This window comes from Polypterus senegalus, chromosome 11 (genome assembly GCF_016835505.1).
Source record: "Polypterus senegalus isolate Bchr_013 chromosome 11, ASM1683550v1, whole genome shotgun sequence".
NCBI classification, from domain to species: Eukaryota; Metazoa; Chordata; class Cladistia; order Polypteriformes; family Polypteridae; genus Polypterus; species Polypterus senegalus.
The window spans coordinates 46,971,012-46,998,222 of NC_053164.1; the positions used below are offsets into that span (position 1 = coordinate 46,971,012).

A 27,211-nucleotide genomic window follows, 5' to 3' on the forward strand; every position below is an offset into this window, starting at 1 on the left:
TGGAATTTATACATTTTTTAATTAAAATATTCAATATATACATGTAATGTAACTGTACAAAATTCAGTTTGTTCACATTTATTGGCCAACATAGCCCTGTAAAATCAGTAAAATGTGAACTTAAACATTCAAGGATTTTTTTTTCACACAATTCCTTCAACTTAACTCTGCACGTGTATCTTCTGGGTGCAAGAAAGACTGTACACAGTGCAGTCACTTCGGGGTTTGCTGTTTCCTCACACTTGAATTCACATTTTTTCCTTGTATGTTTTAATATTAAGTTAAAAGTTAACAATTTCTTAAATAAGAATTTGTATTCAAAATAAATTATCAAAATGCTCAGAGAAATTGTTTAAAAATACCATAACAATCGAAAAAAGCCGAGAGTCTCATTGAGCACAGGTACCAGACCCTTAAAATGGGAAAATGTCTGACTCAAACATGTTATTAATTCCTAAAAAAAACTACGACTTAATTGCATTGAAAAACTATCCAGTTTTTCCCATAGGTTTTCCCATGAAATGTGAGAGAAACAAACAATAATTCTTCAAAAAAAGATTCTGAAAGTTGCTCATAATTGTTCATTTGCAATTGGTTTTCCTCCTCTTCATATCCATGGACATTATTGAGGCTGACTTTATATAGAAAAGTTCACATTAATCCAATTGTTAATCAGTATTGTGTAAAAAAATATTTCAACCTCAAAAAGAATCCCTTAAAAATTAAAAAAATTAAAACATTTTCATATTCATTTTGTTCTGATAGTTAAAATTCTTCATCAGAAGCAACTGAGATATATATTTAACAAAAACACAAACTTCCCTGAAATCTGATATCAGTAAAAAAAATTTTCCTATGGAAGATTACCTTAGGAATCATATAGCTCATAGGAATCCATCAGTTTCATAAAGTTAATCAGCCTTGGGCTGGCAAAAGGTAATTTTTACAGCAGCAGAGTTTTGTACCACTGCTATTAAATATGTTTCAGTGATTCTAGATGACTGAACACCATCAACTACTATAACTCCTCATGTACATTTGTTTCAATGAGGTGCTTCCATTTTTGGTCACCCCATACTGGCTATGCAAACACTACATGTTAATATTGTGCCATTACTGAGACTGACCTAGCAGTGCACTGCAAGCTACCAAAATTTCTGCAACAGAACCCACCATAGCAGCAGACCACCTGGCCTGGTGTTTAATGTGAGTCAAATCTTGGTACGTTTTTGTCTCTCTCTTAAATCCTTTCTTCATTAGTAGAAATCGGATTCTCACAAGTTCAAAAAACACTTTCCATTTGTCACCATAAAAGTCCATGCTAGCCATTTACTTTTTTGTATAATTTTTTTTCTATAAGGGTACTGGTTATAGTTTCAGCTGTAAGCTTCTGGTTCAGTTCATACAATGCCCTCAGCAGAGTGTTTATATCAGATTTGGCTCCATTCTTTTCTAACCACATCAGCAAGGCAGAGTGAAGCTCCTCATCTGTGCTTTTTGGGTGCCGGTAATGTGCTTTCTGTATTTCATTATCATCCAGTCCAATGCTCCTTAGGAACTTGGGCCGCTCCCGAACTAAAACAGAGCTGAAGTAGTCTAGACTTTTTTCAAGAGCTTAGGAAGAGAAAAGAAGGAGAGAAAACCATCACTAAATTACCACTATCATGCATTCTTTACTAATTTGTTCCAATAAAATTTACAATCACATTTCAAATCACTAAGTCCATTATCATCTTCTCCTTCCAGTGAGACTTGTTATAATCCTCAGGTGAAAGTAACTTTACAAAGTCAAGAAGAGACCAAAAACAATGTTCACATTGGTGCTGTGCCCAATATGTCAATAGTGTGAACTGAATGACTGTTTGCCTGTATTTGTTTTACCTATTCAGTTAGCTACTTAAACCAATTCTTCCTAACAGACTCACAGATTTATTTTCCATTGATTTCAAATTCTGTTTTTTAAATTTTCAAAAATTTCAGTGTAACACAATGTGGATAACCTTCCAGTAGGTCTCTTACATATTCCTGTGAAATGAAGACTAATATTTGTTACTCTGATCATCAGTTTAGAATCCACCCTAGTGACACAACACATCAAAATGTGTTCTTAGTCGGCTGATATGTGGCTGCTAATATTTCCTTCTTTGAAGGTAAATCTGTTTATTAAATGGTTTCTCAAATAGCTTTGCCTGTTCAGACAAACAGTCTCCTTGATTTAAAGACATGATTGGGAATTAATGAAATGAAACTCCATTTCCTACCACGACTGTGAATCTCGCATCAGTTGTAAACGACAGAAAAGTATTTTTGTATGGGCAGATGCTTTGTTAGGTTGTCGCTGAAGCTAACAGTACAGACTGTAGAATAATGACAGGGGTTGTGGAAAAGTGTGTCTGAATAGCTTAACTCTTTTTTTATTGTATGGCTACAGCCTGAAAGACGTTCAGTCTAGCAGCCCACATTTTCCCACTTCCACGTTTGAGCCACTGCCTATAACATTTTGCATTTTGCTCTTTCCTACAGTGCAGTAGATTCTGTACCAGAGGCCAAGACTATGGATATGCAATTAACCTGCAGTAAAAAAACAGAAATATGTTCACATCTGTCATGTTTTCTTAAAATGTACTTGGATTTAGTATCAATTAATTTGCTGTTTCATTATTATGGCATTTTTTTACCATACAGCGTTTAAAACATCATTATTTTGTATGAACAGGCATTCTAAAGAACAGAAGAGTTAGTTTGTGAGTTCCTATTTTTGTGAGAGATCTTCCAGATACTTTAAAATCTTTAAAGGTTTCCAATACAGCTGCATGAGCCAGTAGTTTGTTTTAGATTTCTACAAAACTTTGTGTGAATAAGAGCTTTCTGGTTTGCTTCTTAAATGGTGAGAGGAAGAAATATAATTTTTTTTACTTGTTCCTAGTTGATAGAATTAATATAGCTTTAAAACCTTCAGAAACATATTGAGTATATACAATAAAATTTTATCATGAAAATGTCCTAAACTCTGTTTATGTTTTCTGTGTAAAGTATTACACATAATTAATGGTCATTTTAAATACATGTAAGAAGTTCAGAGACAAATAAAATCAACATTAATTAAGAAATAAGTTAAATAAAATATGGGAACCAGACTTATGAATAAGAAACATACTGTAGTAGAAATCCATAGGTGCTGTATCTCTCCAGGACTAAGTGGCATACTGCATGACAGTTTTCTTATATAGTGGACACTTATGTAAAGTCTTCTCAGGTAGCTTTCAGTAATTCCTACATAGTGGAGACTTCATCGTCAAGAATATTAAATTTATAGAATTTTTAAAGGTGTATTTGTTCATTCTGGTGGATTTGTTGGGAGTGATTAATGCAATGTAATCCAAGACAGAAGACAGACATCTGCAAATGGTTAGTTATTGTGCACTACTGTAAAACTAACTGAACAGTCTTAACAGTGAATAACAATTTGGGATATTAACTAGCCACAAAAATGCCCACCTTTCTCCTGATTAGGAATAAGATCTGGGATCTCCTCTTTGAAGTTTTCTGCCTGCAAATGGAGAAAGAAACCGTTAAAAATGAGCTGTAAAACTAGGAGTCTTGGACAGCTTTAATGCCTACAAGCTACAGTCATGACACAAACTCTCTAAATTACATATTGTTACTTCTTGGAGTGAAATTTATCAGATTTCTTTTCTCAATTGACCTTTCCTCACTCTGTGCCTTAGTTCAGGACTGTAATGTAAAACAAATGGCAGAAAGCGATCTCCAAGGATGTATGTGGAAGGATAATAGAATGGTCAAAACTAGAAACCTAAAGAAATAAAATAAATTCATAGATTTGATGCACCTGGTGTATAGTGCTTATCTTCTAACAAATTTAAATCTTTTACATCTATTCCTAAGAAGCATTTAGGATAAAACTAAAACTGCAATGTTATCATATGTACAACAAAATACAGTACATTCCAACAGATGACAGAAAGCAAACACTAATGCTGAATACATCGAAGTGGGATATAGATAGTGATTTTTTTTGTTTAATTTTTTCTTAAGTTATAATTTCAGTTTGTTGCCATGGTTTTATGCTATTTCTAAGTAGTGCTAATGTTTGTGGTATGCCCTCTACTGAAATGAAAAAGGTATTGCATTTTTTTGTGACATGCATTACAAACCCTGTGTGTGTGTGTATATATATATATATATATATATATATATATATATATATATATATATATATATATATATATATATATACACACACACATATATACAGGTGCTGGTCATAAAATTAGAATATCATGACAAAGTTGATTTATTTCAGTAATTCCATTCAAAAAGTCAAACTTGTATATTAGATTCATTCATTACACACAGACTGGTGTATTTCAAATGTTTATTTTTTTAATTTTGATGATTATAACTGACAACTAATGAAAGTCCCAAATTCAGTATCTCGGAAAATTAGAATATCAATTAAGACCAATGCAAAAAGGATTTTTAGAAATGTTGGCCAACTGAAAGGTATGAACATGAAAAGTATGAGCATGTACAGCACTCAATATTTAGTTGGGGCTCCTTTGGCCTGGATTACTGCAGCAATGCGGCGTGGCATGGAGTCGATCAGTCTGTGGCACTGCTCAGGTGTTATGAGAGCCCATGTTGCTCTGATAGTGGCCTTCAGCTCTTCTGAATTGTTGGGTCTGGCGTATTGCATCTTCCTCTTTACAATACAGGGTTAAGGTCAGGCGAGTTTGCTGGCCAATCAAGAACAGGGATACCATGGTCCTTAAACCAGGTACTGGTAGCTTTGGCACTGTATGCAGGTGCCAGGTCCTGTTGGAAAATGAAATCTGCATCTCCATAAAGTTCGTCAGCAGCAGGAAGCATGAAGTGCTCTAAAACTTCCTGGTAGACGGCTGTGTTGACCTTGGACCTCAGAAAACACAATGGACCAACACCAGCAGATGACATGGCACCCCAAACCATCACTGACTGTGGAAACTTTACACTGGACCTCAAGCAACGTGGATTCTGTGCCTCTCCTCTTTTCCTCCAGACTCTGGGACCTTGATTTCCAAAGGAAATGCAAAATTTACTTTCATCAGAGAACATAACTTTGGACCACTCAGCAGCAGTCCAGTCCTTTTTGTCTTTAGCCCAGGCGAGACGCTTCTGATGCTGTCTCTTGTTCAAGAGTGGCTTGACACAAGGAATGCGACAGCTGAAACCCATGTCTTGCATACGTCTGTGCGTGGTGGTTCTTGAAGCACTGACTCCAGCTGCAGTCCACTCTTTGTGAATCTCCCCCACAGTTTTGAATGGGTTTTGTTTCACAATCCTCTCCAGGGTGCGGTTATCCCTATTGCTTGTACACTTTTTCTACCACATCTTGTCCTTCCCTTCGCCTCTCTATTAATGTGCTTGGACACAGAGCTCTGTGAACAGCCAGCCTCTTTAGCAATGACCTTTTGTGTCTTGCCCTCCTTGTGCAAGGTGTCAATGGTCGTCTTTTGGACAACTGTCAAGTCAGCAGTCTTCCCCATGATTGTGTAGCCTACAGAACTAGACTGAGAGACCATTTAAAGGCTTTTGCAGGTGTTTTGAGTTAATTAGCTGATTAGAGTGTGGCACCAGGTGTCTTCAATATTGAACCTTTTCACAATATTCTAATTTTCTGAGATACTGAATTTGGGACTTTCATTAGTTGTCAGTTATAATCATCAAAATTAAAAGAAATAAACATTTGAAATACATCAGTCTGTGTGTAATGAATGAATCTAATATACAAGTTTCACTTTTGAATGGAATTACTGAAATAAATCAACTTTGTCATGATATTCTAATTTTATGACCAGCACCTGTATGTATATTTATATATATATATATATATATATATATATATATATATATATATATATATATATATATATATATATATATATATATATATATATATATATATATATATATATATATATATATATATATATATATATATATATATAGTGCCAGACCTAGGACACCTGGAAGGGGGAAGGACTGGGAGTGGGACAATACCTCCCTGGTTTGCATGGGGGCCACGTGATCAGAGCATAGAAGCTCAATCTTGTTGGGGCCCAAGGCTACTGCCAGAGGGCACCCGGGTACTCCCGGAGACATGGAAGGTCATCAGGGAGTACCTGGAGCACATCCAGGTGCATTATAAAAGGGGCAGCATCACTCCATTCAGGAAGCCGGAGTCAGGTGGAAGAGGACGGACCTTGCGAGTGGAGAATTGGAGGCGGCAGAAGACTTGTGACTTTAAGTACTGTTTGGTGCACTGTGCTGTGAGATGGAAGAACTTTGAATAAAAATGTGTGTGTTTTGGACATTTGGCTCTCTCAGTGTCTGTCTGTGTCCGGGCATCTTTCACAATATATATTGTAAGAAAGACGCTATATTGCGCCCAGCCCTGGCCATCTGTCACAATATTTATATATACAAACACGCATGCACACACACACACAAGTTACATGCACACATGGAAGCGGGCACAATAAGCTTATTCATCAATTTTCTCATTCTTGCAGCCATAAGCACTGTGCACCCATCAAATATTGCAGCTTTCTTTGCACAGACAATTTTACTGCACTGGTTGTCACATGACAGGACGTAGTGATCACTTTGGAATAGTAAGTGCAGATAAGATTATACTCTCACATACTGTAATCTCCAGTATATTTAAGGGGCGGACAGGTCCATAGTTTATAATTTCAACCATATTATAAAACTCACCGAGGATTCATTCCCTGTAGAGGACTCCGAGTTGTTCTGAAGTGGAATGTTGCACACTGAGGGAAGGCTGTTTTGTGATGAATGTGCTGTGCCAATGCTTCCTCCTATGCCTTTATCTTCATCTTCATTTTCTGTTTGTGTTTTCCTCAGCATAAAACTGTTGTTTGTATTATTCTGCCTCTCTTCTTGATTTTCTTTACTTTCATTATCCTGTTAACAAAGAAGTTCTACTCTGAACCTTGGTATTTTATGCAAAAACATCACAACTTTATGCTCTGCAAAAACATTCTAGGGTTACTTTCTATGGTTGTTTTTATTGTTCAAAAACAAAAGTCATTATATCTACTTTTATCATTTTAAATAACAAATCTAGTGAGAAACAGGTAGCGTGGTGTGGTGTAATGGTTAAGGCTTTGGACTTCAACCCCTAAGGTGTAGGTTCAAATCCTCCTACTGACACTGGGGGACAATGAGCAAGTAACTTGACCTGCCTGTGCTCCATGTAGAAAACCAAAAGAAATTTAACTAATTGTATCATAAATAAGTAACTGTAGAAACATACTTTTATGGGCCATACATGGATCACCCAATAAACAGAAAGGTTGTGAGTTTTTCAGAGTAGACCAAAGAGAAATCTGGCTGGAAGCAGTCTCACTGATTGTGCTACTTTATTTGAGATGGCATAGCTGCCCAAGACATGAACAATGCCAATATGGGAAAGAAGTTGAACTGACCTGATGTAACATCTTGCTTGCGGATTCAGGGTCATCTTCAGTATCTGAAACATTTAATGTGGATTTAAAATTTGTACCTTGATGAAAAATATCAATATTTTTATGGAATAGTTTTTATTTTACTTATAAAAAAGCAGGATTTTTCAATAAAACTGTACTTTTTATTTATGACCATTTATCTTTTGCATTATTTTGCAAATAATCTACTAGAAGATCTCTTGGTGCATTTACTGTTTTTTTGTACTTAGCCCATTTGTTTTCATGAATGGAATGCTTTGTTTTAGAAAGTCAACCTACTAAATTATTTTTACACCTAAAACCAAAAGAAGATTATGTGCAATTGTTTCTCCTAAAAATGAATATTTTGGTTATCATTTAAACTAGGGGGCTTTGCCCCCTGCTCGCTTCGCTCACCAACCCCGGGCCTGTGCTACACGCTAGCCTCTTTGCGGTTCTGCCACTCGCGCATGGGGATGTGGATTTACAATTTAAACAGATTGTTATTTTCATGGGAATTGTTACATATGCATAATAGAACTATTTTACATTACAGCGAGTAATTAACCATATTAAAAAATAGTAAAATGTAATAATTTGAAAGTAACTTATGTTTCATGTTGCGTTATTCATTGCGTAATACGATTTCCTTCTGTTTAGCTTTGAAATTAACACACAAACACTTTTTAAATTTACACTTTTAGTGTAAAACTTCAATAAAAAATTTTTTAAATTAAATTTTCATCAATATCGCATTGAATTTTGATTCTGTGTTTGGACTTTCATTGTGACAACGCAATGTATAACTGCCCATGAATGAACTTTGTTTCTTTCTATAAATAAAATGACTTTTTCGAATGTTTGTCTCTGAGATTTGTTAGTTGCCTTTGCAAAAGCTATTCTAACGGGAAACTGTTAACGTTTTAATACGAATGGCATATCAAGATCTCCTTTGTTGTCTAATGCTATCCACGGAAGATGTACTACATTACCTTTCTTGAATACATCCTTCTTTCTACAGTAATTCGTGTGGTGGAAGACCGGACAGTGTTAACAGATATAGGTATTTTTCGGGATATTATAAGTTGATGTTTTCATCTTCTGCACAATCACCACCAAATGTTTCAGCATAGTCTATTGATATGCATTTAACCAATTTTCTGTGTAACTGATCGACAGTTTTGGCATTAATTCATTTTTCTTCATCGTTTCTCGACTACTACTCATTTATTCTGTTGATAGCCCCTCATGATTAAATTCTTCAATAAAATTTGGACATAATGCATCTTCTTTAATTAGGAACTCAAAGTGAGGAAAACCTAAAAATTTATAAGAGCTGAGAGAGCAGGAACTGTGTCTGTCAAAAGCATTCACACGAAGGAGAGGTGAGAGGACCGTGTGCATGTTTGAATATGGTTGAGAGGAGGACGTGACTTGAAAAAATCTCATGGCAAAAGTCTCATCTCGCAGGACTTCAAAAAATCTCTTGAAAAAGTCTTGTCTCATCACAGGAAATTTATATAATAGAGAGATATTGTGGGTTACATGACCTTATTAAAATATTTTTAATTACTTTTTTATCTATGAAAATAAAGTTTCAAAGGCAACTGATATTTTACTGTACACCTATAAATAATCTGCATGACACACCTACACCGATCAGCCACAGCATTTCAACCACCTGCCTAGTACTGTGTAGGGCCCGCTTATGCCACCAAAACAGCTCTGGCCCATAGAGGCATGGACTCAACAAGGTGTCCTGTGCTATCTAGCACCAAGACTTTAGCAGCAGATCCTTCCAAGTCCTGTTAGTTGCAAGATGGGGCCTCCAAAGATCTGACTTGTTTTCCAGCACATCCTACAGATACTTGAGCAGATAGAGATCTGGGAAATTTATAAGCCAAGTCAATACCTTGAACGTTTTGTCATGTTACTCAAATTATTCCTTAACTAATTTTTGCAGTGTGGCAGGATGCATTTTCCTGCTGATAGAGGCCACTACCACAAAGTAACATCCATATGAATGCCAGAACAGAATGTTTCCTAGCAGAGCATTGCCTAAAACATCACACTCCTAACTTGTCTTCTTCCCATAGTGCATCTTGATGCCATCTCTTCCCCAGGTAAAGGATGCACACATACCCGGCTGTCTACATGTTCTAAAAGTAATTGTGATTTATCAGACCAGGCTACCTTTCTAAATTATTTCATGGTCCAGTTCTGATGCTCACATTTCCATTTTAGGCACTTTCGGTGGTGGTCAGGTGTCAGAATTATCCTTTCTTGGACCACGTTTAATAGGTACAGTACTAACTACTACATACCATGAACATCCACAAGACCTGCCATTTTGGAGATACTGTGACCCAGTCGTCTAGCCATCACAGTTTGGCACTTGTCAGTTGCTCAGATCCTTACTCTTCCCCATTTTTCCTTCTTCTAACACATCACCTTCAAGAACTGACTCTTCACTTGCTGCCTAATATATCCAACCTCTTCACAGGAGGCATTGTAACGGGATAATCAACGTCATTCACTTCACGTGTCTGTGGTTTTAATGAGGCTGATCGGTGTATACTAAAGAAATGATTACAGTATTTGTCATTCACTGCATATATAAATAAAACCATTTTTAAATATATGTAGAATTCAGTGATATAACTATTTCACCTACTTCTAGTACTTTGCTGCTGATTTTTCTTCTTCCAGAAATAAATCGCCAGAGGTATTACAACTATCACGATAACTGGTAACAAAATGACCAGATATATTCCATGTGAAGAACCTGCATATAAAAAAACAATGGTAAACACCCCTGACCATAATCATTTACTGAATTAAAGGTATTTACAGCATACTAAATCTCGACAATAGTTTTATCATGTTTTTCTTACTTCTATAAACTAACACATTCTCAAACTCCCTTAAGTGAATTCAGGGTCAAGGGGTGCAGGAACCAGAGCTTATCCCAGTCAGGAACCAGCCTTGGATGAAGTACTAGTACATTGCAGGGCCCTCTGATACACATACCAATGCTCAAATACAAATACACATAAACCAGTCTTGAATCACCCTTTAGCCTAATGTGAATGTCTTTGGGGATGCATATTCAAGTAACTGATCTTAACATTAAATCCCTTGAAAATATCTGCCTCGAGCAAACAAACTGATGCAGCAGAATACTGAATGTGAGACATTCTGCAAATCTGTGGATTTTTTTACATTTTTCCTGTGTCTGTGTCTTTTTTCCTCTGAGTGTCCTGGGGTTTACTCCCATATCATTAAACATACACACATTAGATTAAGGCGGCACGGTGGCGCAGTGGTAGCGCTGCTGCCTCGCAGTTAGGAGACCCGGGTTCGCTTCCCGGGTCCTCCCTGGTGGAGTTTGCATGTTCTCCCGTGTCTGCGTGGGTTTCCTCCGGGCGCTCCGGTTTCCTCCCACAATCCAAAGACGTGCAGGTTAGGTGGATTGGCGATTCTAAATTGGCCCTAGTGTGTGCTTGGTGTGTGTGTGGGTGTGTTTGTGTGTGTCCTGCGGTGGGTTGGCACCCTGCCCAGGATTGGTTCCTGCCTTGTGCCCTGTGTTGGCTGGGATTGGCTCCAGCAGACCCCCGTGACCCTGTGTTCGGATTCAGCAGGTTAGAAAATGGATGGATGGATGGACATTAGATTAACTGGTGATTCTAATATGGCCCTGTGTGGGTATATGAACAAAGCCCCTAATGAACTGGTAGCTCCTGCCTTAAGCTCAGTGTTGCTGGGAGAGGCTCTGCAAACCTGAGTTGAATTGAATAGATTTGAAAATGTTTTGTTAGTTTCATGGTTTCTTGATTTTATGTCATTTTATTCTGTTACTTAACATTTTACTCATTATATTTTTGAAAATAAAGTGCTCAGTGGAAAAGATTATGAAGCAGTCAAAGGCATTCAAGTGTCATAACTTTAAGGATATAAGTATGGTGTGAAAATAAAATTGCAAGCAAAAAAGAAATGAAATTAAAAATAATTTGCAGCAGTGTTGCAGTAATCATGAATTAAGATAGAACAAAAAAAACAAGATATCTGAAGAGCTTAAAAAAAACTTACATTTTTCATCAAACAGAAGACAACCTAAAACAATAATTAACACTAGCTAGGGCACAAGTTCTTCTCAGGGTTCATCCACACTCAATCATAGCAAGACCTTTACAGTTGCCAGCTAACTTGACATGCATTCCTTCATTGTGTGGCAGGAAACCCGAGTGCACAGTTACAGTTCATGAGAATAACAGGAGAATGAGCAAACTTCATTAAATCAGTAACTGGGCTGGGATTTGAATGCAGGATCTTGTCAGGTGCACTAACTACTGTATCAACATTTGGTCCATCATATATTATTAAGTATTAAAATGTAATTTTGACTCATGCAGTTTTTAAATTTGGAGTACAATCTGTTTAAGTCTTGAAGAAATAAACAGTAGTAGGCTAAAATATTCTAAGCAATGATGGAAAGACCCTGACAGACTTACCTTTGTCTGTATTACCGTTATTCTCGTTAGGCTTTTTAGTAACAGGACTGCCACAATCAGTGTCTGCGGTTGCATTGCACCGTGCAGTTTCAATCTCGCCTTCTTTACATCTGTCAGTGAAAATAAGTAAATAAATATTAAAATCAAGCAAGCACATAATCAAACAGAGTCTTATTGTAATCAGTCATCTATTCATTCATCCAAGTGTAAGCCATAGCTCTTTAGCTTTTACCCAAAACAAAGAAAATAGCACTACAACATTCTTCCTAAGGTACGTTGATCCATCTCGGATACAATATGTACACACTGTAATACTTATTCTCTCTCCTGGCAGTCAAGAATGAAAGCAACAAGGTAAATGCAAGAAAATATAAATTATTGATAGAATTATCACAGTCCAGTTGTTAATAAGGGAGCCCCCCTGGCCATGAGGAGTTCTGTGATGCTATTAGCTACCCATTTACTGAATTTACTTAATCCAGTTATAAAGTATTGGGAAGATTGAACTCAATCCAGAAGCAGTAAGTGCAAGGCAGGATGCAGTCTTCTATGGTGCACCAGGCACGCTAATGCATATACCCATACTCACTCAAACAGAGCCAATTGAGAGTTACCAATCAATCTAATCAGACAATATTTGGGATGTGAGAGGAAAGATGGACTACCTGAAGAACAGCACATGCAAACAAAGAGTAATATGAAAATTCCATACAGATAGTGATGGGGTCAGTATTCAAAAACCATTTTTAAGAGCTGTAAGGCATCATGTACAGTAAGTGACTTATCGAGCTCTCAGTCATTCACTGGACCACATCAGGGATTACAATCTGCAATCTCAATGTTTCAGAGCTCCTTACTTAAATGGGGTGTATAGCATTTGACACATTATATAACCTGTCAAGTTATATTTTCTACTTCCTGTTGCATTCTAGTAAAAAGAGTCCAAAAAATTAATAGAAGGGGAGGAACATACTTTTTGCAGCGTTTACACACTTCACAAGGATGGTTAATGTTGCAGAAGAAGGAGCCTTTTCGACACTGGCATATTCTGTTCTGCTTGACAGTACATTGAGACACTTCTTCTTGATCTGAAACAAAACAGCAAACATCTGTAAGCTCTGAATACGTGAAGATATTTGTTCAGTCCTACACCTCGGTATTAAATACCTAATAATGTTAAAGCAAATTCCCCCTTAAACCAAATTCTCATAGATAGTTCTTAAAAGTACGCTGAACTTTTCTTGTTTCTTAGTATATTTCTTCCAGTTTAACACCTTAAAAACAGGAAGAGTGGTCTACAAATATTGGGGTTCAAATCTATGAAACATGGAGCTGCCTAAACTTTTGTCATTCTGATTCTACATGTAGCACATTTAAAATGAAAACAAAATTGAATATGTGTTGAACAATAAAATTATGGCATAGAAATCTGTTTTATGTCTTTATTTTGCACTATTTTTAATATGCAACAAACTGAAACATTGGAACTAAAGGTCTGTTTTTTTGGCTAATTTGACCCCTTACCAATTGATCTGCAGGTTGTGCAGGGTCGGCATTGCTCCAGGCCATTCTCGTAGCTTGTGTAGTCTACTCCAGGAGTGCAAGGCTCACAGATACTTGCTGTCATATCTGATAAACAGTTATTTTTCACATGTTCTCCTATAGGAAAAAACAAGAAGAAAAGTCTTGTTGTCCTAATACTTATACTGCCCACATAATAACTAGAACTAAAAATAGATTTTATGTTTAATCAAACAAACAACTAAAAAAATAACATCAGAACATGCTTGTAATCCCTTAAAATACTCTGTTTCATTTAGATCAAGAAATGTAATCAAAATACAGAGATGACATGGATATGGCATCATGACAAACAACAAGATATTTTATAAAGTAACTATGTTAAATGGGTCTGGCCATTTGAGGGCCATATGATCTGGTTTTAGAAAAGAAAGTCTAGGATTTCTAAAATAACAGTCTCTTCACACCATAACCACTGTGAATGAAATACCTTTCTCACTAGGTTGGTTTTGAGAATCTCAACGTATAAATATTAATGCCAATGAAAATTTTGGAAAAAGTCATGTAAAACTCCCAAAGGTGGTTTCTACGGTAAAATTTAAATAAATCAGTAAATCTATTTAAACAGGATTTGTAAACAAATTAAATTTTGAGAATTTATTTAGAATCCTTGCCTGTAACAGTGCAGAATGAGTTTGGAAAATTTGATTACTGATGTGTATTTCATACTGACCTGAAGTGGAAGTAAAGTCTAGAATGGGCATGTGGACTATGTGCACTCAGAAAGAATAAATGAGTCGCTCACTCTGCTCTGTCCATTTGATAACACTGTGTTTCTGTTATTCCTAAACCCAAACCAAGCAACCAATCCACTTTAAAGTTAGCCTCTTGACATGAAAAATCACAAGGCAGAAAGGCACAAGATTTCATGTCCTTTAATTAATGATTACAAAATTCCTTAAGAATTTAGATGAAAATTTTTACCTTCAAAATTTAGATGAGAGGTTTTTTTTTTCCCCTCCAAGCTCAGAAGATTTGGTACACTTTGTATAAATGTTAAAATAAGTCTCTTTGGAGGAAGTCTGAGCGCCTTGGCATGCATTTTCTGCTTTATGATGTCAGCACTGACATTAAGTCTGATTGTCTGATTGGCTGAAGGTGCATGGCTGTGTTGAAACAAGAAATTTGATTTGGTTCCACACTGTAAAAAATGTCAGTAAATTTAACGGTAAAAATACTGTAAATTTTGAAAGTAAAAGACCTTTTCTAAAAAAAAAAAAAGAAAGTTACCTTATGTTCTACTGAAAACTACCTATATATCTTAATACATTTTATTATTTTTTACAGCCAAGTTTTGTAAAATCGATAATTTTCTTCCATCAAAATCTGCTAAATACCGTTTACTGATGCATTACACTTACACTGAAAAAAATTGTTAATTTTACAGTGTAAAACTGTTAAATAGCGAAGGTAAACAACTGCAAAATGTAAATCGGTAAAGCGTCGTTTCAGTAAAACCGAAGTTACGACATTTGCATAAGGACACGCCCCCTTGCACCATATTGTTCCTGGTGAACCACATACCTTTGAATAATAGGGTAAAAAAACTAAACTAAGTTAACAAACTTTTTTTTTTCCCTGCGTGCTGAAGGTTTTTTGAGGTTATGGAAGCTGATTTATGGTGGATTGTATTCGATAAGCTGGCACACCTTTTGGACACCATACACCACAAAAGCAAACTTTACTTCCCCACCAGACAACGCGCTATCGCTTCCTTAAACATTGAATTGTTTTCAATGTGTATAATTAAACGGTACATGTTTATTGCTGGTTGTTATTACTTTATTGATGTAACGTGTACTTGAGTTTGACCCTGACAGAACTTTCTAATGGTTTATTGATTGGCATATTTATTACCCTACTTTAATTTATGGTTAAATGTTCCCTTCTGTTGGAATGTGTTGCAAAGAAAAAACGTTGTTACTACAAAGTTATACCATAGACTTAAAAATACTGTCATCTTTTCTTTTTTAACAGTAAAATTCTGGCAACCCAGCTGCCAGTACTTTACCATAAATTTAACTTTTTTTTTTTTTTTTAAAGTGTACCATAGACCGAAAAATATTGTCACTTTGTTTTTTACGGTAAAATTCTGGCAACCCAGCTGCCAGTATTTTATCCTAACTTTAACATTATTTTTCTTTACAGTGCAGGGACAACAGAAATATAACTGTCACATTCAATCAATCTGTACTGTTCATTTGTTGTGGTCTATTGTATTTTTTGTTTGTTATAACATGCCTTGTAATGGTGTACTCTGCGAAAAGCATTCTGACTAAAAAGTGACATGAAAATCTAAGCCCCACAAATCATATTATTTTAATCAAATGTTTTTTGCACTTATGGAAAAAAAATCAACAAATTAATTGATAATGTTGCTCTTATTTGTTATTTTCTGGTGATGACACTGAGCTCATTAACTAACCTGTCTATGTACCCAAAGTTAGATTCTATTGAAGGGTGGTGCACCGGGTTAGTGTTCCTACTTCACAGCTTCGAAGTTTAAATCACAGCCTAGGAAATGCCTGGTTAGAATTTGTACATTTCTACACTGTACATTCTTCCTGTGTCTGCATATGTCCTGTCTTTCTACCCATTTCCCATATATGTGCTTATTATTAAACTAGCAACTTTAAATTATCAGCTGTGGATCAATATGCCCTTTGATGGTCTAGGGTCCCATCCAGGGCTGATTTCTGTTTTGTACATGCTGCTGCTAGAGATGGTATTGCACTTATAGTAACCCTGAATTAATTGAAGAAATTGGATAATGGAAGGATATTTTAAGTCAACCTAGATAAAGGTCATTGCCAAATATATAATAATAATAAAGTAATAATCCATATTTGTTGATGTATTCCTGTTGGCACTTAAAGTTATAGTCCAACTTTCAATGCAACTGTTAATCAATGCTAAACACTTTTCCTCCTTTGTTTAATTTGCACCCTCAACTTTTTCTGGATTCTTATTAAAGCAATTTATAATATTCCAAAACGTGCCCTTTTTTAACCCGAGTATAAAATATTGAATTCTCCTAGTTCTGTATTAAAAGCACATTTAGTTAGGTGCTTTTAATCTACTCCTGGAATGAATTTTCTCCGACAACTCGCAACATGAATCACAAATACATTGTGCAAGAATCATATTCACAAATACATTGTGCAAGAATCATAATCTATTCAATGAACACTCTGGGGTTATTCTAGCTGCTTACCAGCAGGGCATTTGATGCAGCACCGTCCTTGATATTGATATGCATTTTGTGGACAAGACACCCCTCGGATGGTTCTGTTTTTCAGGGAGTCACTCGCTCCTGCTTCATCACTCCCTGAAACTGGTTGAAGCAGGAAATATGTAAACAAGCCCTACAATGGGAAATTAGAAAAAAAAAAAAAACTTACTGGTTACAATATTCAGAAACAATTGCTTCTGCAGATATTTCTGCAACTTTGAGGTAACTAATCAGAGGAGAATGCAGTGTCTGTTCTAAATTTTTTCCAATATTGGTTACCTTGACTGCCTCTGATTAACTCATTAACAGTCATCTTTCATAAGAAAGTGTTTAGCTGTTAAACTGCTAACCAAAAAAAAAAATCTACTTTCATTTCACAGTTAAAGCAAGAAAAATAAAAACATACAGTAAGTCTGATTTGTAAAACATTCTAATAATAATATTTGGTAAAATTACATTACTTCTTTTCTTTGTTATAAACCACTCTAAAACTGAATTGTCACATAGATTGTTTGTAAGTGTATAAATAGGTCTGTCATATTGCAAACTAATACAGAAATCCACGTCTGATTGCCCATAATGTATTTCAATTAAGAAGGTGTTGTTGAGAGCCTCATTGACCTTTTTTTTTATTTTTTTTGTTATACCAACTCGTACCAGCAGATGGCAGGAACCTCTTATGCTTTCTTTTTCCTTGCAAACACCAACTGCAGGAAACCGTGTCATATACACTTGTACCACACACGTTTATTTATACAGAAAATGCTTGTCACGATGCCCCAATAAATAAACTAATGTTTAATGCCACCGAAAATATTTGACATGAAAAACAGGCATGCTGTGTTCAGTGTGTCCCTCCAAAGAACACTCATCCTCGGTGCATTTTTCCATTGGAGTTCAACAGCTGAATTGTGTCACTGCAGCCTGGCGCCCAGTTACGAGACAAATGCTGTGTCCACAGACAGCGCTCATTCAGTGTTATTGAGATAAAAAGATAACATGCACGAACACTATATTGACCACCATATTAAAAAAGCCTGCAAAATGTTATTTTCATATGTATGATAAACAGACTTTTTAAGTTAACAGTTACTTATTCAAAGTATGTTTAAAATATTCTGCAAATTAACAAATAAATAAAACTTTTTTGAAGGATCTGGATAGTACAAATCTATCCATTTTGTTATACAGTATTTACTTTTCCAGTATCCTCAAACATTAAGACTCCTGCTTAGGAGGAGCTGGAGAAACCCCCTTGAGAAGTTAGGTGGGTAGGCACGGTGACTGGAGGATGGGGTACTGAGCACTGGGGTGTGCACTAGCATTTCTAGTATCAGGGCCAGCCTTCCCTCTGCCATCATACATTTCAACTCCACAATCTGAGTTTCCCCAAAACATTTCAAAGATCAGTCCCACAAACATACTATCTTCAGTGTGTCATACTTTGCCAGATCTATGAATAGCTCAAAGAAACTGCTTATTCACTGCACAATTGTCAGTATTGAACTAACTGCTTTTGTGTTAAAGTACGAGGGATGTTCATAAAGTGTCCACACTTTTCTATTTTCATTGGAAACAGTGAAGGCAGGAGGAGTAGTAATTGGGCATTAAAAAGTTGATACGACGCTATTGCATCACAAACAAAGGTGCCTATGGAGAAAAGTGATATAGTTTGTTTTTGAAATTCTTAATAGAGTTAAAAAGAAGTGCTGAAACTTTTTGAACATCCCTTCTAATACTTTAAACTGTACACTGTTTATAAGCAGTGTATAACACCTCTACTTTAATATCTTACACAATGTTAGTGTACCGTAACAATGGTAATTAACAAATATAGTATTACACATAGTGTAAATTACAAAATTGCGATTTTCTTGTGATTAGTATTAGACTAATATATCCTTAGAGGCTGCTTCACATATGGTGCTAATGTATCTGTCCGTATATTTCTCTGTTTATGTTATTTTGCAAAGTCTGCTGGCTAATCATTTCATAATATGTCACTATATGATTCTGGACATATTAAGCAGTGCCAGAACACTTATGTTATAAGATAAGGTACATTTCTGTCAATTTTTAAAAAAGAAAAAATGATTAATTATATTTATATAGCACTTTTCTAACCTACTAAAAGCTCTTTACATAAACAGTGGGTAACCACTGCAACCACCATCAATGTGTAGCAATCACCTGGATAATGCAACAGCAGCCATTCTTGTATCCGTACAGAGATATCCATTAAGGTACAGGGGATGATCAGAGGGTCAGAATGACCAGGCTGTGACTGGAAACAACCTTCTCTCTTTTTAAACGATGCCCAGGGATCTTTTATGACCACAGAGTTTTATATCTTATCTGAAGGACAGCACAATTTTACAGCCCAGCGTCCCCGTCACTGCACTGGGATCCACAAGCAGACCACAGAGTAAGCACCCCCTGATGGCGTCACTAACACCTCTTCCAGTAGGAACCCAAACTTTTCCTATCCTATGGTCTATCATCCAGGTATTAGCTGGGCTCAAACATGCTTAACTTCTGGTGGACTACCTGTTCTGAACTGCAGGTGGTATGGCTTCACGTATTGTACAAAAAAACAACTGAATGACACTGAATAAAGGGACTAATATAACTATAAATTAATTGACAAAATTCGCCGTCACACAGCCCAATAGCTATGCTAACAATCTTGTTTCACTGTTTGCTCAAGAAGAAGTCAAGCTGTAATTTGAGGATCCTTTAGTGACAAAAACAACACTATGTAACACATATCATGCATCTGCACTTTAGTGTGAAGCATACCTTTCCAACATTTCTTTTCTCTTGCCCTTCTTATGAAAATGACTACACAGTAAGCATGGTGACCTGCTGGATAACAATATGAACTTTCAACCAGTATAGTACCAGTCCATTCCCTGCATGTCATTCACTGTGGGAAAACGTCTGGCGTTTCAGCTGCAAAAATGTGGCAACATTAGTACTATAAACGTTCAATAAAAGTGTCAGCTATATAAGTTATATTATAAAAAGGAATACTACATACGTTCTTGACAAATTTGTACAGGTTCTGAAAATCCTCTATGAATAACAGAATTTAAAAAATGGAGTGTTTCGCTCTTGGCAGAATTTTAAACACTTGATCCTTTCATTTAAATGCATTATTTAAAATAAAAAAATTTAATTATATGTATTATATATATTTAAATATAGGAATATATATATTATTATTAATAATAATAATATATTTGTAAAGAGTTTCCTTGCCCTCACAAGGAGATACACTTGTAAAGCATTTTTTGTTAATGTTCATTTTGTTTTTTGTTAATGCTCATTATAAAAGGCACCGAAAAAAATATAGGGCAGATGGTGTCTTGCAAAATTAAGATGCAATAACTGCTGATGTACAGATTTTTTTTTTAATTTAGACAATTTTGGATTAAGTGATTTTCTTCATTTCACAGTCAGTCTTAGAAAGAATGTTTGAATGCCCTGAGCCCTTAGCCATTACACCACAGTACCTGTTGTAAAGCATGCTTTGATGGTAACTACTCATTGTAAACAACACTCTGTAGGAAAAGGACTGCTTCTGTTTGTACATTGTACATTTTGTAAAACATACTTCATGTAAGCCGCCTTGTAAAATACAACAATAAACTCTTAAAGATAAAAATGATCTCAAGAAGTCATGAATAATAACGATTTTTAGTTTTAAGAGAGAAGCGAATTTCACGTTTTCCTTCAACCTCCATAAACATCTTACAAGCAAGCTATGTAAATATGCAGACAGCTTAAATTTCTCATTTAATTGATACAAAATTATTTTGTAATTTCCTTTCTTCCACATTTACTTAAAGAAACCAGATAACCCAGATTCATTCTGGTGTTTGTAGAACAATGCAGCCATCATGGAAAAGCCAACTCACAGACAGAGGCATTTATCATCTCAGAGACGCTTCCTTAGCTAAAGCCTTCAAGTCCGGCCAAAAATCAGTGAAGCTGGAACCTCCGGCTCCAAACTTCCTGACTATTTGTGCAGCCACTGGCGCTTAGAAAGACAAAGACTAAAGACAAATAAAAGCAATCAGACCTTATTTCATCATACTTTGCAAACTTGAAGAGGTAAAATTCACCATTTCTCATAGTCTAGTTTAATAATAACTGTCGAAAATGTCCATTTTCTTAATAGCAATCGCCCACATGATTTTTCCATACAGTTTTCAGCTAGGTTTGTATTTCCTTGTTTGTTCATACAGAGCTCTGAACGACTTTCCGAATGCTTTATCAACTCTACATTCTCAAGCTTTCCCCACTGAATGTCTTAAGACAGGATTAGAGGGAATTGTTGATCTCGCTCTTTAACATTTATTAAGCACACATTAAAACTAAATTCAAATAAAAAGATTTCAGGTAAACACTATTTAGATAAGGATCAAGAGTCTTCAGCTTTAATGTAATTTAAACTGGAATGATGCTGTAAGTGTACTAATAGATTTATCAAGACGCACTTTCGTTGACAATTTAAAAACACTGTTCTTCTGGTGCAAAGTGAATAAATTCCATGTTTCTAGGAAATGTAAGAGCAGGTCTTATTAATACGCTTAAAAAAGCCTTAATAGCATTTACGGGAACTCAGTTTTGCGGCAAGCTACAGGAAGGGCGTGTCTGGGTGCGCAGGTTATACCTGAAGAGACCTTTTAAGGAAATGGCAGTGATGTCACTCAGGTGACTAATGGTGTTGGAATCACCTAGCGGTAAACACCTTCTGACCCTCGGCACCTGCGGACTCGACTTTGGACTGCGAGCTCCTCACAGCTGAACTCACAGGCGTTCGTTTAAATGAAGACGCGTTGGGGACTTTGACTCTGCCTGTGAGGTGTCATATCAACTTAAATACATAAAATCTAGACACAAAGAATGCAAAGTTAATTTATCTCTTAGCCTTTCTTTTAACTGGCTGTGATTGAACCCCGGATCGAGAGGGAAATGGGAGTGCCAGTGACCGAGTGAAGTCCGTTAAATTAATCTGCAGATTTAACTGGGCCTGCAGTGCACACGACCGTTCCATGACCCAGCTTCTAGTCCGGAATATGTTTGGGTCCAGCAACAGTTGACCGATATGCTACAATTCTTCAGCAGGAAAATCAAATACGGAAAAACCGCATTAGAAAAAATAAGCAAATGCTTGCCCGGTGCGTGAGCTTGAACAACAAGATTAATTCGCGCACTTAATCATCCGGGTGCGATTTTGTTTGTGATAATTATGAAAACTATCCAAATGCTTGAATCTTGTACACGTTTCGTGTTGCGTAATACAACTGAACGGCGCCGCCACAAGCGATCTCACACCACGGAGTACACAATCTGAATGACTCAGCGACAAGTATAAAGCCCACCGTTCAGCTTTTTCGGACTCCCCAAGTCTACTAATGGCCTATAGATGGGAACTAGCCAAGGACACTCACTTGCATGTCTTTCCGAAGAAACTCACACTACATTTTGGAAAAGGCAGACTAGGTGGAGAAGACATCGCCCCGGGAGTTGAACCCTGGTTCTTGCAATGTGGAATAGCAAGAAAATCCTGAAGTGCCAACGAACCACCATGTAATTTAAACCTATGCATAACTTGACGCACGCGCTGTAAGCGTCATTCGGTAGACTACTTTTTTTTTTTTTTTACCTAACCCGGTTAAGATTGAATCCGCAGATAGTCCACACCGCGCAATTCGGGAGGGACACTAATGAGCATGAATATGCGTAACACGTTAAAGTCACAGACATGTAATTGCTAAAGAAAATGGATACATGTTTGAAATGAATGGAAACATTTAAAGACATTCTCACTTGTTACATTATAGCCCTTTGTCTCCAGTAATTCTACAGTCACCTGCTCATACAGAACCACTAGACTCACTACAGACTTTCAGCCCACAAAATCATGAAAAGCAGTTTATGACTATGATAACAAAATCTCCAGCCTTCATTCCAACCTATGCTCATAAGCCAGAAACATTAAAGACAGCAAAGACAATTTTCCAAAACCTCCCACAGTAAACCTTTACGTTGCATGGTTCGGCTTTACATGAACCCTGCAGCATACCTAATGTCTATCCATCCAGCAAAAATCTATCCCAGTTATGGAGGTATACTCTTAAAAGTAATGATGTCAAAGTGGCTCTTCAGAGTGATGCCAATGAGGAACAACTTTTGATTTCCAAAAGAACCATCCACATGAAAGTTCCAGAAAGATAAAATACCACCCCGTTAGTAGCCATTATTTTTAAAAGTGTATAAAAAATACCTGGACAAGGCAACTGTCCATCTTTTGGAAAACACACATGCACAGGGCCAATTTAGCAATGCCAATCACCTAACCTGCATGACTCTGGACTGTGAGAGGAAACCAGAACACTGGGAGGAAATCTGCTTGCACACAGTGAGAACATGCAAACTGCATGCAGATAATACCCAGGATGTGAACCCTTACTGTAAGGCAGCAGCACTACCACCGCGTCTCTCCCCCTTAAAAATACATACAAGTAAAATATATGTGTTATCCATTAGCTGCAGTGGACTGGTGTCCAGTGCAGGGTCCTGCCACACTTACTCCATGTGACCCTGCCCTGAAAGACGATGGTTTAGAAGATGAAAGAATAAGTATTTATTAATAAATTATTTACTGCTGAATTAGCTATTAGTTCCATTATTGCCTAATGCCTATGACCGTGAATTGAATAAACAAGAAGGAAAAATGGAAATCTTGAAGTATTTCAGCAACATAATAGAACACATTTTTTGTCATTTAATCCATGCTTCAGATATGTGACTCATCAGATTCACACCTATAATTTCAGTGTGACAAAAGATTAGTAACTCTATGTTTGGAATGAAGGTTTTCATTTTGACACAATTGCAGGCTCTGTGGCAACAGCTAGGTCTTGTGGTTTCAGCCACAAAGTTTTCAATAGCTTTTTGTAAAATAAACTACACTATCAGTTCTCACAACGGAAAGTCTTATTTTGAAGTGTGGCCTGCTATTGAACTTCCACTTGAAACAGATCTCCTATGGATCTTGGGAAGTGATTTGTCTATGAAAAACACAAGCCACTGATCATGATCATCTTAAGGACTTAACTTCAGCCCGTTTTGGGGATTTCCACAGTAATGCAGAGCAGTGCAAGTACTTCTCAGGTTATGGGTTGGGAAGAATGCATCAACTCCTCCATGCGCCACGTGACAGGTAAAATCCAATGCCTATAGCAACACTGAAAAATTAATCAAAAAATAACCAAATAGTAATGGACAAAAAATGACATCCACTTTGGCGTGTACTCTTATTTCATAATAGCAATAGATGTTTAACCTAAATTAAGCAAAGAATTTTGTTAAAGACAGACAAAACAATTTTTCTCTATGTATTATGTATTTCTGATGAGTGTTTGATTAACCTCACCTTCTGGGAATATATTGAGCTTGTGGAACTAACATTCCCACCATTTTAAATAGATAATTTCAAAATTGTTTATTTTTTAATCTACCGAGTCCAGTCTGGAAAGCTAGGAATCAACAGCATCACTGCAAGGTCAGAATCAGCCCTGAACATAAATGCCACCCAGACAGGGTCTTAAAGAGATTAATGTTACCTCATATTTTGTTGGTAAACATTGCATATATCGGGTAGTATTACTGGAAGGACCTTCAGCACCCTTCACAACCATCATGCTACCTGGGGCCATTAGCAACATTTTGTAGAATTAAAACAAATATTTACTGAGAAGAATCACCCAGCATGGTATAGTATTTGGTTGCAACACCCCCAACTGTATTTGAACCTTCATTCATAAATGAGAAATGACATTTTCCCACCAACACATTTTACAAAAACAAAGATCACAAAAATGCGTCAATCTTCACCTTCAGTAAAACCACAGCAATGCAAAAAAGTAGGACAGTATTTCATTACTTCAAAGGTTCTCAATGCTAACATACCGCAAAGGAAATGAAATGGTTTGTCTGTAACTCGTGTTACTTCTACTGTTTTGAAACAGATAATCAGTTATGCATTCATTTTCCTTATACTTCTCTATGAACTGTTACATTAGTTACACATATAATATTCTCAGAACTACTTCAGGGTTGGAGTGATTTGGAGCCTATCCCAGCAATTATGGGCACAAGCAGGTAAACCTGCCACACTCACACAGGGTTCAACTTGGAATCACCAGTAAACCTTAATGGTGTGTGTTTGGGATGGGGGCGCAAAATGCATGCAGAAACGGGAAGAATGCGTAGACACCACTTGGACAAGGAGTGCGATTCAGTCCCAGAATGCTGGATCTTTGAAGCAGCAGCATGTATTGTTGTAGCATGTTCAAGGGTAAGTAAGTAGCTCCAGTGGCCTAATGATATTAGCCCCTGGTTAAAAAAAAACACAAATCCTGTATACAGAAAAGTACTTTGTTTCATAGTACTTCTGATCCATCCAGTTAACTGAAGGCACTCTAACTCTGTCCATCACTTTAGGAAACTTCTTAGGTAAAGTTGGGTAACGCAGCTAATGCATACATAAATGCAAGACACTAATACGGGGTATGCAGAGTATTCACCCTCAAGAAAAGTGCATATATATATATATATATATATATATATATATATATATATATATATATATATATAGAGAGAGAGAGAGAGAGAGAGAGAGAGAGAGATAGAGATTAATAATTTGCTTTATATAATGCAAGAAGAATGGGCCCAAATATAAATCTTGCATACCCACTCAAAACATCTTGTTTCCCCCAGTATATATTAAGGGAGACACAGTGGCGCAGTGGTAGTGCTGCTCTTGCAATAAGAAGGCCAGGGTTCATGTCTCAGGTTATCCCTGCATGGAGTTTGCATGTTCTCCCCATGTTTCCATGGGTTTCCTCTGTGTGCTCCAGTTTCTTTTCACAGTCTAAAGACCTGCAGGTTGGGTGAACTGGTGATACTAAATCGGCCATGGCGTTTGTCATGTGTGCATATGAAGTTGGTTCTTGACGCTTTGAAAAACTTCCTAATATGTAAAAAAAAAAAAACGGAATCTTTAATATATGGTGGGCACTAACTGATTAAAGAACCCCGATGATCAAGTGTGTACGTCTATTAATACCATAGTGCCAAGTGGGACGGTCGATCCACGCTTGAAGCCCGAATAGATATGGGCGCCCCGCGACACCTTCTTTCCCTCTCCCTCTCTCTCTCTCCAAACACCCCCTCTCTCTCTCTCTCTCTCTCTCTATATATATATATATATATATATATATATATATATATATATATATATAGACTCCGCGCAAACTCGGACATCAACGAGACTTTTTCTGTTCCAAATGAGTGTTTTTGAGTTTGATCAAGCTATCCGATGCCAATAATGCCGATCGCGACTGCCCCCACGGCCCAGGTCCTTAAATCCACAGGTTTAGCACAGGCTCTTTCACTGCAAGCCCGGACATGCCCGCAGGACCCGGGCACACCACGAAGCCAGGTAAAGTAGGTAACAGTACCTTGAGTTGAGTACCGAACCGCTTCTCAAATGCAAGAGTCTCTTCAGCCTACAAGTTAGCCGCAGACATTAGTTATTGTAAATCATGTGCCATGCCACGCTGTACCGGCCTCTGAGAGAATTAAGCAGAAATTCTGCCCCTCCCCTTTTTAGTTACTCATCTATTCGCTTTCCACCAAGTCGCAAGCCATCCCAAGGGCAACTCGAATTTGGCAACAGAATAATTACCAATTTCAATACTTGTTATATGTACAGTTTATTCATACATCGCTTTTAAAGTAATTCGTAAAGGTTATACATAACACTAATGCGGCGTTTACGACTGTAAAATGCAATGACTGTGGGAATAAATCGACTTGTAAAAACAAATTACACAATACAATACAGCACCGCAATAAATAATAAACAGCAGCTCACTCTGTCGGTGTTCTAACGAAACAGAGATTTTTCATTGCGTGGGTGGAGTTAATGAATACAATTCAAACTTCATAAAATGAGTCACATCGAGCAAGACGAAATCAAACAATAGAAATGACGTGTCTGTGAATAGAATAACATCCAATAAATTGCTGACTTAGTATACTGACTTTTAAAAAGCGAAGTCCACCACACTGGTTTTGTATGCCAGCGCTAACGCATTCACACGATCATCGTCCTCATCAAAAAAAAAATTCTTCGTCTTACTCACCAAATAAATAATCCATACGCTTTTAAAAAAGTTCATAGTAAATTCCTTGGTTAATACAGTTATCTTCGTGTAGTTTGCCTTTGTTGTCAGTACATATTGTTCATAAAATTCTTCATTAAGTCTCTTCCAACTTTCCCCGGCTTCTAACTAAGTAAA

General features: G+C 36.7%; 1 protein-coding gene across 2 annotated transcripts; it reads right to left on the minus strand.

The window, feature by feature from the left end:
• On the minus strand, positions 1–27,211 carry LOC120538918 (tumor necrosis factor receptor superfamily member 10B-like). 2 transcript variants are annotated; one of them, XM_039768532.1, is made up of 10 exons: positions 27,056–27,211; positions 16,815–16,965; positions 13,544–13,678; positions 12,993–13,107; positions 12,020–12,129; positions 10,183–10,293; positions 7,512–7,555; positions 6,778–6,987; positions 3,499–3,550; positions 1–1,614 (listed from the first exon to the last, which is right to left on the minus strand). In XM_039768532.1, the coding sequence occupies exons 1-10, from the start codon at positions 27,089–27,091 to the stop codon at positions 1,322–1,324; spliced, it is 1,257 nt and encodes a 418-aa protein (XP_039624466.1). In that variant the 5' UTR covers positions 27,092–27,211; the 3' UTR covers positions 1–1,321. The 2 variants fall into 2 exon arrangements, with proteins under 2 accessions (XP_039624466.1, XP_039624467.1); XM_039768533.1 differs by lacking the exon at positions 27,056–27,211 and adding an exon at positions 22,292–23,020.

Coding starts and splice junctions, on each gene's coding strand:
- LOC120538918 (XM_039768532.1), bottom strand. CDS start 27,091: ATGAACTTTTTTAAAAGCGTATGGATTATTTATTTG. Junction 16,966..27,055: donor GCGTATGGATTATTTATTTG/GTGAGTAAGACG, acceptor TTCCCATTGTAG/GGCTTGTTTACATATTTCCT. Junction 13,108..13,543: donor CACAACCTGCAGATCAATTG/GTAAGGGGTCAA, acceptor GTTTTGTTTCAG/ATCAAGAAGAAGTGTCTCAA.